Source organism: Perca fluviatilis, chromosome 16, assembly GCF_010015445.1.
Source record: "Perca fluviatilis chromosome 16, GENO_Pfluv_1.0, whole genome shotgun sequence".
Classification (NCBI taxonomy): domain Eukaryota; kingdom Metazoa; phylum Chordata; class Actinopteri; order Perciformes; family Percidae; genus Perca; species Perca fluviatilis.
The window spans coordinates 18,454,171-18,468,034 of NC_053127.1; the positions used below are offsets into that span (position 1 = coordinate 18,454,171).

At 38.3% G+C, this 13,864-nt stretch overlaps 1 protein-coding gene across 1 annotated transcript; it reads left to right on the forward strand.

The window, feature by feature from the left end:
• The first annotated feature begins 1,380 nt into the window (after positions 1–1,380).
• On the forward strand, positions 1,381–3,501 carry waif2 (Wnt-activated inhibitory factor 2). Its single transcript, XM_039776775.1, has 2 exons — positions 1,381–1,456; positions 1,673–3,501. Exon 2 carries the CDS (start codon positions 1,867–1,869, stop codon positions 2,644–2,646), a length of 780 nt encoding a protein of 259 aa, XP_039632709.1. The 5' UTR covers positions 1,381–1,456; positions 1,673–1,866; the 3' UTR covers positions 2,647–3,501.
• Positions 3,502–13,864: the final 10,363 nt, after the last annotated feature.

Consider the following 13,864-nt stretch of genomic DNA (forward strand, 5'->3'; position numbering starts at 1 on the left):
TTTCTTCTTCTTCTGTTATATTCCCAGCAGATTGAACACTTTGTGTGTTACAGTGAAGATGTATTTCCGGTTGACTGTAGTTCTTCCAAAATAACGACATTAAAAAGAAGTAAAACTGCCAAGTAGTATATATAGTGTAAGATCAAAAATTAAATGAAGGTTTTTAGTATGCACATTTCTGATATGCACGTTTACACAAACGAGGACACCACTCTCCAATTATAATATGGGATCCCAAATGGTTTGATTTAAACTTCCTTTGTTAAAAGGCTATTATGGTTAGGTCATCCTGAAAGTTATTTTGGTGTCCAATGTCTATTAGAAATGGGACCACACGTGACAGAAAGGAATGGATTGTGTTAAGTAGGATTTAGCCTTTCTTTCTTTCCTTAATCAACTATTTCCAGTTGTGCTTTACTCTATGTGATATCCATGGTCTTGAATCTATCTATCTTTATCTTCAACAGACTTTCTTCCTCCACATCTTTATTTCTTTTCCTTTCTCACTTTCCTTCTTTCATTCTGTACTCAGAACTTACTGCACTGCTCTGCCATTTGGAGCTATCCTTGGTGCTGAACCTTTTAATTTCTGTATTTCTTTTTCGCCCTCAGCTCATCTTGTATTTATTGTCAGTTAAAAAGAAAAAGAAAAAAACTAAAGGGCCTTCCTCTTTTCTTTTTCCTACCTTTATTCTTACAATTTGCAAGCTACTTTTTTCATTGCTTCCTTTTGAACAAAGAACAATACAAGTTCCTATAAGCCAAGTACTGTGGTGCTCTGTGGAGCTGTCCATAGTGCTGAACCTCTAGCAGGTGTTACAACTTCTGAGCAGACATTCTTTCTTTATTATTATAATATTGTCAGTGTTTCCACTTAAGATGAAAAATTAATTGAATTTAAGTGATGTGCTGTATCATGCCGCCCTCATATCAAAGCTCCAAGCCACCTTTTTGCTTAATCAGAGTATAATTCATTTCTTCCTAATTACTTATAGCTGACATGTAAAACTCCTTGTTGCTCCATGAGCAGAGACAACATGACACAGCCAGCCACATGTCAGTGCAGAAATGTAGTGGAGCAGAAGTAGAATGTGGCATGAAAAGAAAAGACTAAAGTAAAGTACAAGTACCTCAAATTTGTACTTAAGTACAGTACCTGAGTAAATGTACATTCCACCACTGACTAAAATTAGGATGACTTGGGAGTACGTATTATGGCGTGCATCTCTCTCTCTCTCTCTGTCTCTCTGTCTCTGTCTCTCTCTCTCTCTCTCTCTCTCTCTCTCTCTCTCTTTCTCTCTCTCTCTCTCTCTCTCTCTCAGTGACAGGCGTCAAAAATACCACCAAGGGAGCGCAGCTTTCTTCGCAGCCACACTCGGCTGTTGTCCACCGTACCGATGCGTAAATATCCCAAAGAAAAGAAAAGTCATCTTTACAGATCACCAAGGTGACTGTGGTAAGAGCGTTTTTTCTATTCTGATGGTTCAAAGTAACCGAAGCCGGACTGATTAGACTTTACATGCCTAGGAGGATTGTAGTCGGTCACCTTCTTTGCAAGACGCATCGGCAAAGAGCTTCTTTGAGACTAAAATGAGAGAGAATATGTGGATATTTCACAGTGCCGACAATTCAAAGTGTCTTTTTTCTATTTGGTGGTGTTTGAATTTCGCAGCAGTGGCGTGTTTGTTGTTTTCGCCTGTCAGGACGGATGATACCTGCCCGTCATCATGCATCTGTGCCAGAGACTCCGGGACTGTGACCTGCCGTGATGGGGAGGACACCGAGGTACCTGGAAACATACCGGAGTGGACGTCCACCCTGATACTCAAGGGGAAAAACATTTCAACTTTACAGCGTGGTGCGTTCATGAACAACGGGACGGAATTGGAAATGACGGCACTCTCGCTATCCTATAACGGGATAAAGGCTATTGAGCCTTACGCCTTCCTGGGACTCCCCCGATTGCATATGCTGGATATGAGCCACAATCAACTGGAGTCTATCTCAGCCAGGGCTTTCCACGGGTTACTGGAGCTGCGCTCCCTTTACCTAAATCACTCTATTTTGCCTCCGGCCACAGAGCAGCTCTCACATGCGCTCAGCACTTTGCGCAACCTCCACAGACTGGAGTTGGCGGGAAACATGCTAAAGGCTATTCCCCTATTAGATATGTATAATCTTCACGCGTTAGTGCTGATAAATAACTCAATAGAGAGCATAGGGGGGAGAGATGTAACCATTTTGTACCAGCAAAGGCGCATACGCATCTACTTGTCTTTAAATCCGTTTCGGTGTAACTGTGAACTGGAGGCGTTTTACTACTGGTTGAAAAACTCATCCCAGTGCCCGGATGCAGGGCGACTCCTGTGCAGCGAGCCGGAGGCCAAGAGAGGGGTTCCTGTGGAGAAGCTCCGGGAAGAGGACGTGGATTGTATGAACGAGAACCTTGAGGCGGTTTCATACGTGTTCCTCGGTATAGTGTTGGCTCTGATCGGGGTGGTGTTTCTAATGGTGCTGTATCTCAACCGGAGAGGCATCAAACGGTGGCTCAACAATATTAGAGAGGCGTGCCGAGACCAGATGGAGGTCTACCATTACCGCTACGAGCAGGACTCTGACCCGAGACTGGCCAACGTGGCTGTTTGACCTACTGAAACATCAGGCCAATGCCGAGAGGCGAACTGGAGTACGTTATCAAAGACTAGGGGGGTTCCCAGGCAGTCCTGTTACAACCAAAATCAATAGTTTATACAGCCGGTTTCATCATTTTTCAGCAGCTGGCCAATGAACTGCATGTGGTAGGCTATCCCTCTCACACTAGGATAAGCACAGAGCCAAACAGTTTAATGACTATAAGGGACTAATAAGTGTTCATCTTGCACAACTGAATACTACTATTTCTAACCACTATTGTATCTCCTCAAGAGAGGAATGCTTTCCATGCATCATGTTAACATATTAGTCTACTGCAGCTTGTCAGACTAACTTAGTATTATTTATCTTATTAACCAAGTGACAAATATACAGTAAAGGTATGTACAATTTCTGATTTGAGAAGCTGGAATGAAATAGTGAATTAATGTAATTACCAAAAAAATTGCAGCCCTTGCAAATTGTTGCAAACGAATGGCCTACATTCAGGAAACCCCACAGGGAGAACAAGGTATTCCTGTTTATAATCTACTGAGGGAGTGCATATTGCAAGGGAGAGAGAGACTGGGGCAGGGAAGATGAGGCATGGAAGCTGGTAAGTGCCATGTTCGTGCAAGCAGGCAATGCTGGAGTAAACTGTCATATTTCATCATCAAGAACATAGGCTACGTTACCAACCTTGTCTCTCTGAACAGCCTTTGATCACAGAAAAATAACACCTGTATTATTTGACACCAGGACAGTTTATCAGTGAAGTGGCAAAAGAGGAAATGACAGAATCTAACCATGCATGTGATTGTTGTAGGCATAGAAAATCAACCAAGACATTAATAAAAGGTCAAATAAAAATGGTGAGTTAGCAGTGTTCTTTATGTCTGTACATTTTATCATCACTGTCAGGGAATGTTGACTTCATGCAGCACTGTGCCAAACATTAACACAGGAAGTGTATTAAAAAAGTATTAAAACGTTTTTTTTTTATTTGCTACAAGCAGATAGTGAATGAGTGCATCTGCAAAAAGGTTTACAAAAGCACGCACATTCAGAAGATAAATACTAGGTTCTGGACAGAAGAACATGTAGAAGCCGGAAAAATAGATTCCGCACACTAGCTAATGCTCCCATGAACATACATTTATTGAATTACCACCAAGTGACATTTAGAGCGTCAAGCTCTACTTCAGACAAAGAATAAAATGAGTGCATCCACACCATGTGAAATGTTGAGCACATGTGTTCACATGTAAGTGAACCACAGTAAGATGTCACATCGTCATCGAGCACCTCTGGGCTCACCAGAAAAAGGTTTTGACTATCTCATCTGCTTCTTTTTACAGTCTTTCTCAATCGCTTTGGCACAATCTTTGAATGACTATTAAACTCTGTCAAACTATATGACTATTTATATGAGCATTAGGTCAGTTGTTCACATGACTACAGTCATTTATAATTGCTTTGGCACAAAATGCCCTGAGTAAGCCTTGCAGATCAAAAGTATAATGGACAAGCAGGAAAAGTTTCTGTATTTCAGTTTCTGGAGTAAAGTTTTGGAACAGTCTACAGGTGGAACAAAAGCAATGTCCAAACATAAAGCAATTTAAAAGCGGGTATAAGAACATGACTTTCACGGGTTACAGTGAGAAAGAAGGGGGTTGATTTTCATTAGGTTTTTACTGGGGTTCTGTTTTAGTTTCAGTTTCATTATTATTACTATTATTTGTATTGCTGTTTATTAATTTATTGTTGTTTGTTTTGAGTTTATGAAATATTTTCTTTCCTCATTTATGTGTAAATAAATGGTAAATTTAAAATAGATTTTGGGTATGAGAGAGGGAGATCACATTCGCAATTGGTAAGCGGGTAGATTTTACAAGCACTGAATTGCATGTACACACATGGGGTGGGAATTATTAAGTTTATACTTCTCACTCCTTTATGGATATGTAAACAGAATTGTCAAGTGTTCAAAAGTTATTATTACTGTAAAGCACCCAAGAGTCCAAGGCTGCAGAGGTCTGCATGGGGAGATATAACAGAAAGGCATGGCAATGTTACTGTAATCTCATCAGTACGGTGACGAATAAACCGTGAAGAATCCTGATCGACCTGAGATGTCAGTATCACTCTACAGCACGGAGCTCATGAAAACTCTTAACTCGAGGGCTGCATTACAGTAAGATCACGGGAATTTTCGAAACAAAGGTCAAACATCAAAAGCCGGAAAACAGCAGGAGAGTAGGAATGTGTGTGAGGATATTACAGTATTTTAAAACATGTAACAGAATCTAACTGATGCACATTAGGCAAAGATGTTTATGAAAGCATTAGGGATTTATTGTTATTATTATGATAATTTGTTTCATAAGCAAGTAATTGTTTGCCTTTTTTTCTTATGTAACCTCACATCAGTGGTGGAGGGCAATAGGCAAATGAATGTGTTTGTGCATGGAAACAAGTGGCTGACTATCTGGAATTAGTGTGATTTGACATGCTTTCACTCTCCTGTAAATCATAATAAATGTGATTATTACACCAGATCTAAGACGAGGTGAGCCACTTTAGATTAAAGAACAACATGCAATAGACAAGTAGATAAATAGATAAATAAAAGATAGATAGATAGATAGATAGATAGATAGATAGATAGATAGATAGATAGATAGATAGATAGATAGATAGATAGATAGATAGATAGATAGATAGATAGATAGGAATGGTCATAAACCAAAGTATTAGACAAACTGAAATGTTTACATGAAGATGGCGCTAGATGAAAAGTCAGAGCATCATCAAAGTTGATGTGCAACTACCTATAAATGTCTATTATGTGATATAGGTCAGGGTCACATATTCTCCAAATAGTGAATTATTAAACAGAACTTTTTTTATTATTTGATAATTAAGGGAGAAAGATTAGAGTAACATTTGACCATCAAAATTAAATGAGGACTGCCATCAAATAGGTGAATTGGGCAGAAAACCCAAAACACAGAAATGATAATGTTTATCTCTTACAGACACACAGAATGAACAAAAGCAGAGGATCTTAATTGACGTACCGTCTTAATGATTAATTTTAAGTGCTGGGCTTAATGGTTATGTACTATATTTCATATCTCAAAATATCTGGCCTAAAGAAATCTACAAACAGACACTAAACACACACTTGTGTTTGTCTCTCTGTTTATCACAATTTTAATCTCAGAGAATACATTATTTTAAAGCAATTTGCACCACATGTTTAATTAAATGCACACCACTGTATGTAACTAATAATTAAGGATTTTTCCATTGTTAGTTTTAACAGTCTTCAACCTGCGATCTTCTCTCTCTTTCCCCTGTGTGGTATTTGTCTCTTCAACCAGCAGCCTTTTTTCGTACTTTGGGGGTTTATGGGACATAAATAAAGAAGAAGAAACAACACAATGTTGTGCTGCAGTTGATTAAAAAGATAACATTTGTCTTTTCAAAGTATTCAGGCTTCAACTCTACTCCAGAGCTTTACACTCTCTGTGTACTTCACTTGCCTATGCTACATTTCTTTGTTCCTCTTCCATTTCGCTACATTCTCCTTACAAATAAGTGATTGACAATGACTTCCTCCTTGCCCTGCACGGCCCACCCTCACTCTCCCTGTCTATTCCCCTCTCTCGCTCCCCTTCATCCAGGTAAATGACTTTATCCAGCTGAGTGACTTTGTAAAGGACGCAGGGACAGGGTTTAAGCTGAGCCCAGTAAAAAGAAAAAATGGAAAGAGACAGATAAAGAAAAGGGGAGTAGAGAAAAGATTCATTAAAGTTTTTTAGTCCTTATGCAAAGCAATGACTCATCGTCTTGCTTTATATGTGAATGTCTGGGAGGCCAAAGCCCAAGTGCAAACTATGGGAGATGTCGAAAATGAAAGTGAAAATATTATCTTTACTGTTGAACAGCTGCTGCTATCAAAGAATGAAATCATATCTAAGCATCTAAACTTCAGGCCGCTATCTTTCCTCCATAGAAACACTTTCACCATGGTGTCTCACAGATCAATAGCATGCATCACTAGCTGAATGTGGGAAGTTTGTGATATGACATATGGAAAAGAGTCGGCCAGTTTGTAGTCTGTTTGTAGTCTTGCCCAGTGTCAAATATAGCCCACTCTGCATTTCTTGGGTATGTATGAAAAATCAACTCGCATTTTATCTATTTTACCATCTTATTAACCTGTGCTGTATTAACTCCTCCCTCGTGAGTGATGTAGCCTATTGCATCTTTTTATTACTGCTTGTTACTGCTTTCATGGTTGAACGGTGCAAAAAGATGGAACAGGTCAGTGTTACTTGGCTGTGTTCTGATGCTTGCATGGCTTCTTATATTGAATGGGGATACTGTTGATGTGTAACTGTGCTAATGTCTTGCTGCTTCCTGTAGCTCTGCATGGCGTACTGAGAAAGCTTATTTGTTGCTCTAGCTGTCTGTATGGTGTCTTGTTGACTTCTGTCTGTATAGTGTAACCTGTACTAATGTCTTGTTGTTTCCTGTTGCTCTGGTCTAACATCATCTGGCCAAAGGACTACAGTTGAAAATTAGCCGGCTGGCTAACACTGGCACATTTACAGAAATGTTAATTAATGTGTGTTGTCCTTCATAAAATAAAGAATAAGAATAAGTCTGGTGATTACTGGTTATTGATGCTGAATAGGCCTTGGCTGCCTTCTAAAGATATACTGTAGGAAGGGTTTTGGCATAGTAGGTGAGGAGAAGCAGAGGTGTTTCTGTGGGCAGGAGAAGGCTGAGGGTAAAATCTTTTTGGTTAGACGCTGCTGAAGTAAATTTTTGTCAGTAAAACTTTCAGAATATCAGCTCAGGAAAGTTTGAAATGACTTCTCCGTTGGAAGGGAACTGTGTGCTAGTGTCTTTGTCTGTGTGGAGTGCAGTGAACTGGAAGCAAATGTGATTTTCTATTCCCCCTCTCTCTTATTCTTTTTTTTGTTGCTACCACAAAAAAACAGTATCCAGAACTTTCTTCTTAATCTCAAAGTACACTCTTTTACTCTCAAACACAAATATGTAACACATTGTCACAGCAATCAGAAATGTATTGCAGTTCTGATTCAGTGTTGACAGAAATGTTCATACACAGTGGCTGCTGTAAATGACAGGGGTCAATTGAGGACACCTGATGGTGTACAAAGTGTACTAAATTCTCTGACATTGCTTTTTACTTTTCCACTACACTGGGTGTTATAGTACGTTACACATACAGAGTGACCTTCCCTTGATCACCTAATTATTGAGAATGATTAAAATCTATTTGAAAAGTAAGAAATAATTTTTTGCAGGTGGGTTACTTTCATTACAGTAACATGTCCTCCAATAGTAGGACATGTTACTATGTTAATAGTGTTGGTTTTATTACAATTAGTGCTGGAAATACGTTTTGGGTACTGAAAGAAATGTGTCTCTAGTATAGCCCAGCTGATAATGATATATTGGCCAATAGTATTTTTTTTTTAACAAAGCAAACAATCTTCATTCAGATCCATGACATTCTTCTTTTAAAAAACAATTGTGACCAAGTTACATACTTAGCAAGACATTTTACAGTTGAAAAATCAACGTGTCAGTGCACTCTGGTGGACAAACTACATAATGGTGACACTTTTTGCCAGTTACATCAAAACCTAGTTTGGCATTTCTGTACTGCAATTTGTTGTTACGACACACATACATCAGTACTGATATATATCTGCAATAAGCTAATATTGGCCAATACATGAGTGTCGTTGATTTATCTGTGTACAGCTCTAGTGTTAAAAACTGTTGAGTACCGAACGTTGGCTTGTTTAATGGCTCATTATTAATATGCTCCCCCACAAATTCCCTCTAATTGTTATTGTTAGAGTGCAGGCTTGGGAATCCTTCTTATGGGCTTAATAAGCTTAAATTTGAACAGCAGAAGGTTCAATGGTTTGTTTGTTTGTTTGTTACAGGCAAGGTCATTACCCGGTATTCAGTAGTAATGCCATCATAAATGGAGCTCATTAAAAAGACTCCCAGGAGTCGCAGAGGCAGGAGTGAATCCTTTTGTCTGGGGTCACTGTGCCCTGTTAGATGATAAATGCACCCTCTGGGAATATTATACACTGTGTTAACTTCTGTGAAAGTAAACTTGTATGAAAACATTAGTTTGATCAATAATCATTTTGATAACTGTCACTCTACTGCACCCTACCTCTTATCAGGAGACTGTGGACACCATATGTTATTTTGCTAAAGACTGAAAAACATCACATGCTTTGCTAAGAAAAATGTGTTTAGGTTCCGTTCTATATTGTGTTTGAGTGTACAGCTGATGAACAGATAATGAACAGCTCATGAAACTTAGCCAATCAGATACGGTTTCTTGTTTTCAGACAACTATGAAAGAAAAAATCTGCACTTCTGTCTCTCTTAGGAGTGGACATTTTCCTCCTGAATTCAGGGTTTTGTGCATTATTTTATGTTTTTGAGAGCTTACAGACAATTTTCCATGACACGTCATACATACAAAGCTCACACACAGTATGATTAGATTAGTAAGAAGTCCAACAGAGTCATATCATATCATCAAAGTATTGCGCAAGAAAAGAAAGATAATTATGCAATAATGCATGAATCCCAGTTTACACCTGCACTACTCCAGTCAATATTTCCATTTTCTGGCTACTCTGCAGTGTAATTATAAACCATGGGAACCAATTTACTCAAGTCTGATATTGTGAACTTCTGTCTGGCCTCTAAGCATGTGGATTTTGATCAGCACCAGTCCAGGTCTTAAAGAGGATGACTGCAGTCCTGGCCTGGGTTTCGATTCACCCTGGACTGTGGATAAACACAGTTGGCTGGTCGATCGGCCTTTGACCAGAAGAACAGATTCTGCCTTAACAAGCTGGAAATGTGTCACAGACCTATACACTTATTAAACCTGTTGACTTGTCTGTCAATTTCAAAGCAGAAGTATTCAATGCATGGAATGAGTGTATGAGAGAGATATACTGAGAGAGAGAGGGAGAGTTCTGACCTTGATCCCTCACTGTAGGACAAACATTAATTCCTCAGATTTCACACATTCATTTTCAATTAAGTTCTTTCCAGCGAGGTCACCGGCGCTGATTTTGGATTAGATAATTTGGTTAAAAAGAATAACAAATATCCTTCACATCCCAGGTTAATGGGATGATTGAAAAGGTGACGCTGATGTACAAGACATGATCCAGGCAACATGGCAGTTCTCAAAATAGGAACTAAAAAATCCCACTAAAGCCAATCATGAGTGCTTCTCATATGTATCACAGACAAAGTTACTGATGGCCTTATGGCATTGTACTTCATTAAGATCTGGATCCACTGCAGTTTTTACAAGTTGCTGTCTATGGTACTGAATACTGAATAATCAGCAGTGGCCAAGAGGGACTAATTAAGCGTTTATGGGCTGGAATATCCTCCCAAGGACAAGTTGGAAGTATAACCAGAAATCACTCCATCAATATTTGAATGAATATTAGCTGTGTAAGATGTACAGTTATTGTGGACTAATTATGCCATGCTCAGCAGCAGGATTTCCACCTTATTTTAGAACATTTAAGATATACCATTTTCATTTTTGTATTACTGTATACAGTGACCCTAAGACAATATACAATGTCCAGTTAAGATAAAGGAAAATCATCTAATCTGGTGTCAAAAATACCAATTATGGGTAATGTCTATGGATGTCCTGACTTTCACAGTTCTGCATTCAACAGAAAGTACAAACAGCATTAATAAGCTTGTTTTCTAAACAGAATTATATGCTATATGTCAGACAAACAGCTCAACATTTCTTACTTAGATTGTAAATCGTTGCCTCATTTTCTGTAGTACATTTGAGTAAAAGCCCACCACTGTGGCTTTAATTACAGTGACACCCAAATATATTTCATTACATTATTTTTTTTAATTACTGAAGCAATTCCAAAAATGATAATAAGCCTTATAATATTATATAATATATATAATTGTAATTATTCAGCCTAATTACTAAATGCGTATTGCTCATTAAATCTCATTCCCATCAATCACACCACCATCTACTGCAGCACTGCTAATAGGCTGCCAGTGAGTATGAGTATGGTGATGGGCTGCTTCTCATTCAATGGCTGGGAAAAAAAATTGCATTCTCAGCAGTTTGAATATTTCATGCTGCCCTTCACTTGAGAGAAGCTACTGTTATAACATTGGCCCGTTACCTCAGAGAAAACAGCAGCAGCTCGGACAACCTATCAGTCATTTTCTGAGCATTCGAAGAGCTCTTTCCTCTCGGTAAAGTCTCAAGCCAACTTACAAACTGCATTTAAACATGCAACCACAGTACATCGCAATACAATACTTTCACAATTCTTATGCTCACCCATTCGTATTTGTATTTGAAAATTCATCACAAACAAAGTCTTGGTTTCATGTTTTGAAACATAGCATTGGCTGACAGCATCCTATAATGCTAAACTGATACAGCTCCAACATTAGGTTCTGTGGGCTGTAGTTTACTTAGTTCAAAAGACTGCAACCTTGTTATGTCATTCAGTGGGCATTTGAGAGCACACTACTCCACAGCGCTGTGCAGATGGGTCTGCACCCTTAGCCTTTACCATTAAAATCTGCCAACTACTACCCTCATGTGGCCATTTGGCTACATTGCACCTGGACAAAGTAAACCAGCATGTTTTTATTTCCACATCTAGGAAACTGCAAAGCAAGCTCACATTTAATCTGCACCATGCACGACCTGGTTCACCATCTGTTCACGTATCCCAGTTTTAAGGTTACCTGAAATGGATAATAAAAGTGCTGATTCATCCCTAACTCACTTGCATTATATTTAAGGTGTACAAAAAATGTGGTCACACCACCATTGTGCAGTATGTTTACAATGATGGGAAATATGATGCAAAATCACATTAAAAGACACTACAGCATGTTCTAAAACATTACCACAGAGTTGAATCAACATCTGTCTCTCTGTACTGCAGTAATCTTTAAATACTTTTTACTCCCACTTATTAAAGAAATTAACAATTTCAGGGTAAGACATATATATTAAGATAAGATAGACTTTATTAGGATACATTTGTCTGGGGCATTCGAGAAAACAAAAAAATGTAACTTTAATTTTTAAAATATGAACACATATACAGGTGGACCTCAAAGCTAATCTGATTTCCTGTGTAGAAAATATGAGGCTCTCTTATATTCTAAGGGATTATACAGTACCTCTAAATACAATATAATGAATGTAGAATTGCCTTTGTGGCTGTGATATCATGCTGCGGATGAAAACAACTGTGTCTAATTTCATGAATATGTTAATTAAGTTGTTTTTTTTTTTAAGGTCACTCTATAAAAAGGACTTACTATCCACAGACACAAGGAAACTGGTGGGTCAAACATGTTTGGTCATTAATGGAAATAAAATAATTATAGGTACAGAAGCAGTTTTATTCTGTGCAGCAGAATCCAGTCCTCTTAGCAGGAGGGGAGAGATGGGGATTGATTAAGGCTGATAAAGTTACCTTGTATTAACTTACACCTGTACTATTACTGTTACAGTATAAACATATCTGATGCCATGCCTTGACAGAAACATTACTCATTATTTGATCAAATATTTTAATTGTGATATTTAATTGAGAGTTCAGTGCTTTGTAATTGAGGCACATGAGATTAGTTAGGCTAATCTAGAGTCTACAGTCACAGTCACATTTTTGTATTGGTTACAGGCAAGATCATTAGTGATTACATTTCAAATAAGTCTCAAGAAAATACCCATTACATTAGTCTGTAAAAGTATTGCAAGTTGCAAGTGTTGCTTTTAGAGGAGTTAATGTAGTTTTTTAGGTAAAGAGTGCGGTGGAGCACGTAGAGCTGAGTGCCATCTGTGCTGACTGTCATGTCCCCAGAGAAAGTTAATTATATTTAAAGTTTCACACATCAATTTCACACAGGATCTCTGCAGTGAGAGCACAAGTGTTCATTTTATATCCATTACCTTGGAGTGAAAAGAATTATAAATCAACGCCATGATTAAAGAAATGTAGATCAGCAGTTTGGGTGCAGCCATAAATCACAGGTGCTGCTAGTTAACAGCCGGAGAAGTTTGTTAACATGTTATACTCACATACAACTTTTGGAGAGTTTTGGAGTAAAACATTATATTTTTACAATGAGTACGTGTCTTTCTTTTTGAAACCCCTGCTTTCAAGCCGTTGCCAACTGTTTCCCAAAAGCCTGCACTGTAAGTCGCTATCCATGGTCCTGAAACTCTAAATCCACTGTTGGAGCTCTCATTTCTGCCCATATCAATTCAAGGAGGGTTTCTTGGCCCTGCCTTATCAGGAGCCTATAATCATAGCATCTATTTTTACCCAATAACCTACATAAATCAATGCCCAGCCGAGTAAGTTTGCTCTTGGTGCAAATCATCAAGATGGAGTTTGTCATGGATTTATTGCATTACAGGTTAGCCAAGGTCAGTGTAATATTCAAAGATAGATTGACCTGAACACACAATACAGCTGCATAGCAGGGAACCCAGAAGACATTAATTACATCATTATTTATTGCCTTTCTGTACTTATTTTTCATCTTGTCTGGCACTCTGGCACTTTTCCCCTTGGAATTTACAACTAACATTCATTTTATCATGCAAAAGGACATGATGACCCAAGACAAAAGAATCATGCCTCTAAGAGTCTCTCTAATGAGTCCCAGTTGTTATGGCATTACTGGGGAACAATGCTTAATGACTTTGCCTGTAAACAAACAAACCCTCTACTGTTGAACTTTTTGCCTAATTAATCGCTTCCCTTTATTCATTAAAATGGAAGGGAAACTGGAAATGCAACATTTTAAAGAGACATTAGTGTTACAGCCCTATAAATAAAAAGTAATGTGAACCCAGTCTTCTCATGTTATGTATACAGGAAGTTGATTGATTAGCACACAGTTTTCAAAAACTTCAGTCGTATACACTGCCAGTCGGTCCCGATACTGACCTTATTAATCGGTCAATTATCGGCCAGTTGTGTCTAATCCACATGAAATACAGTTTCTTTGTGGATGTCATTAAAGAATTCTGTGTTTCTATTATTACTCATCAGTCACAGCGGGCCACTGACTCTTTTTAGCACCATTGTTACCTTATGCCTGATGT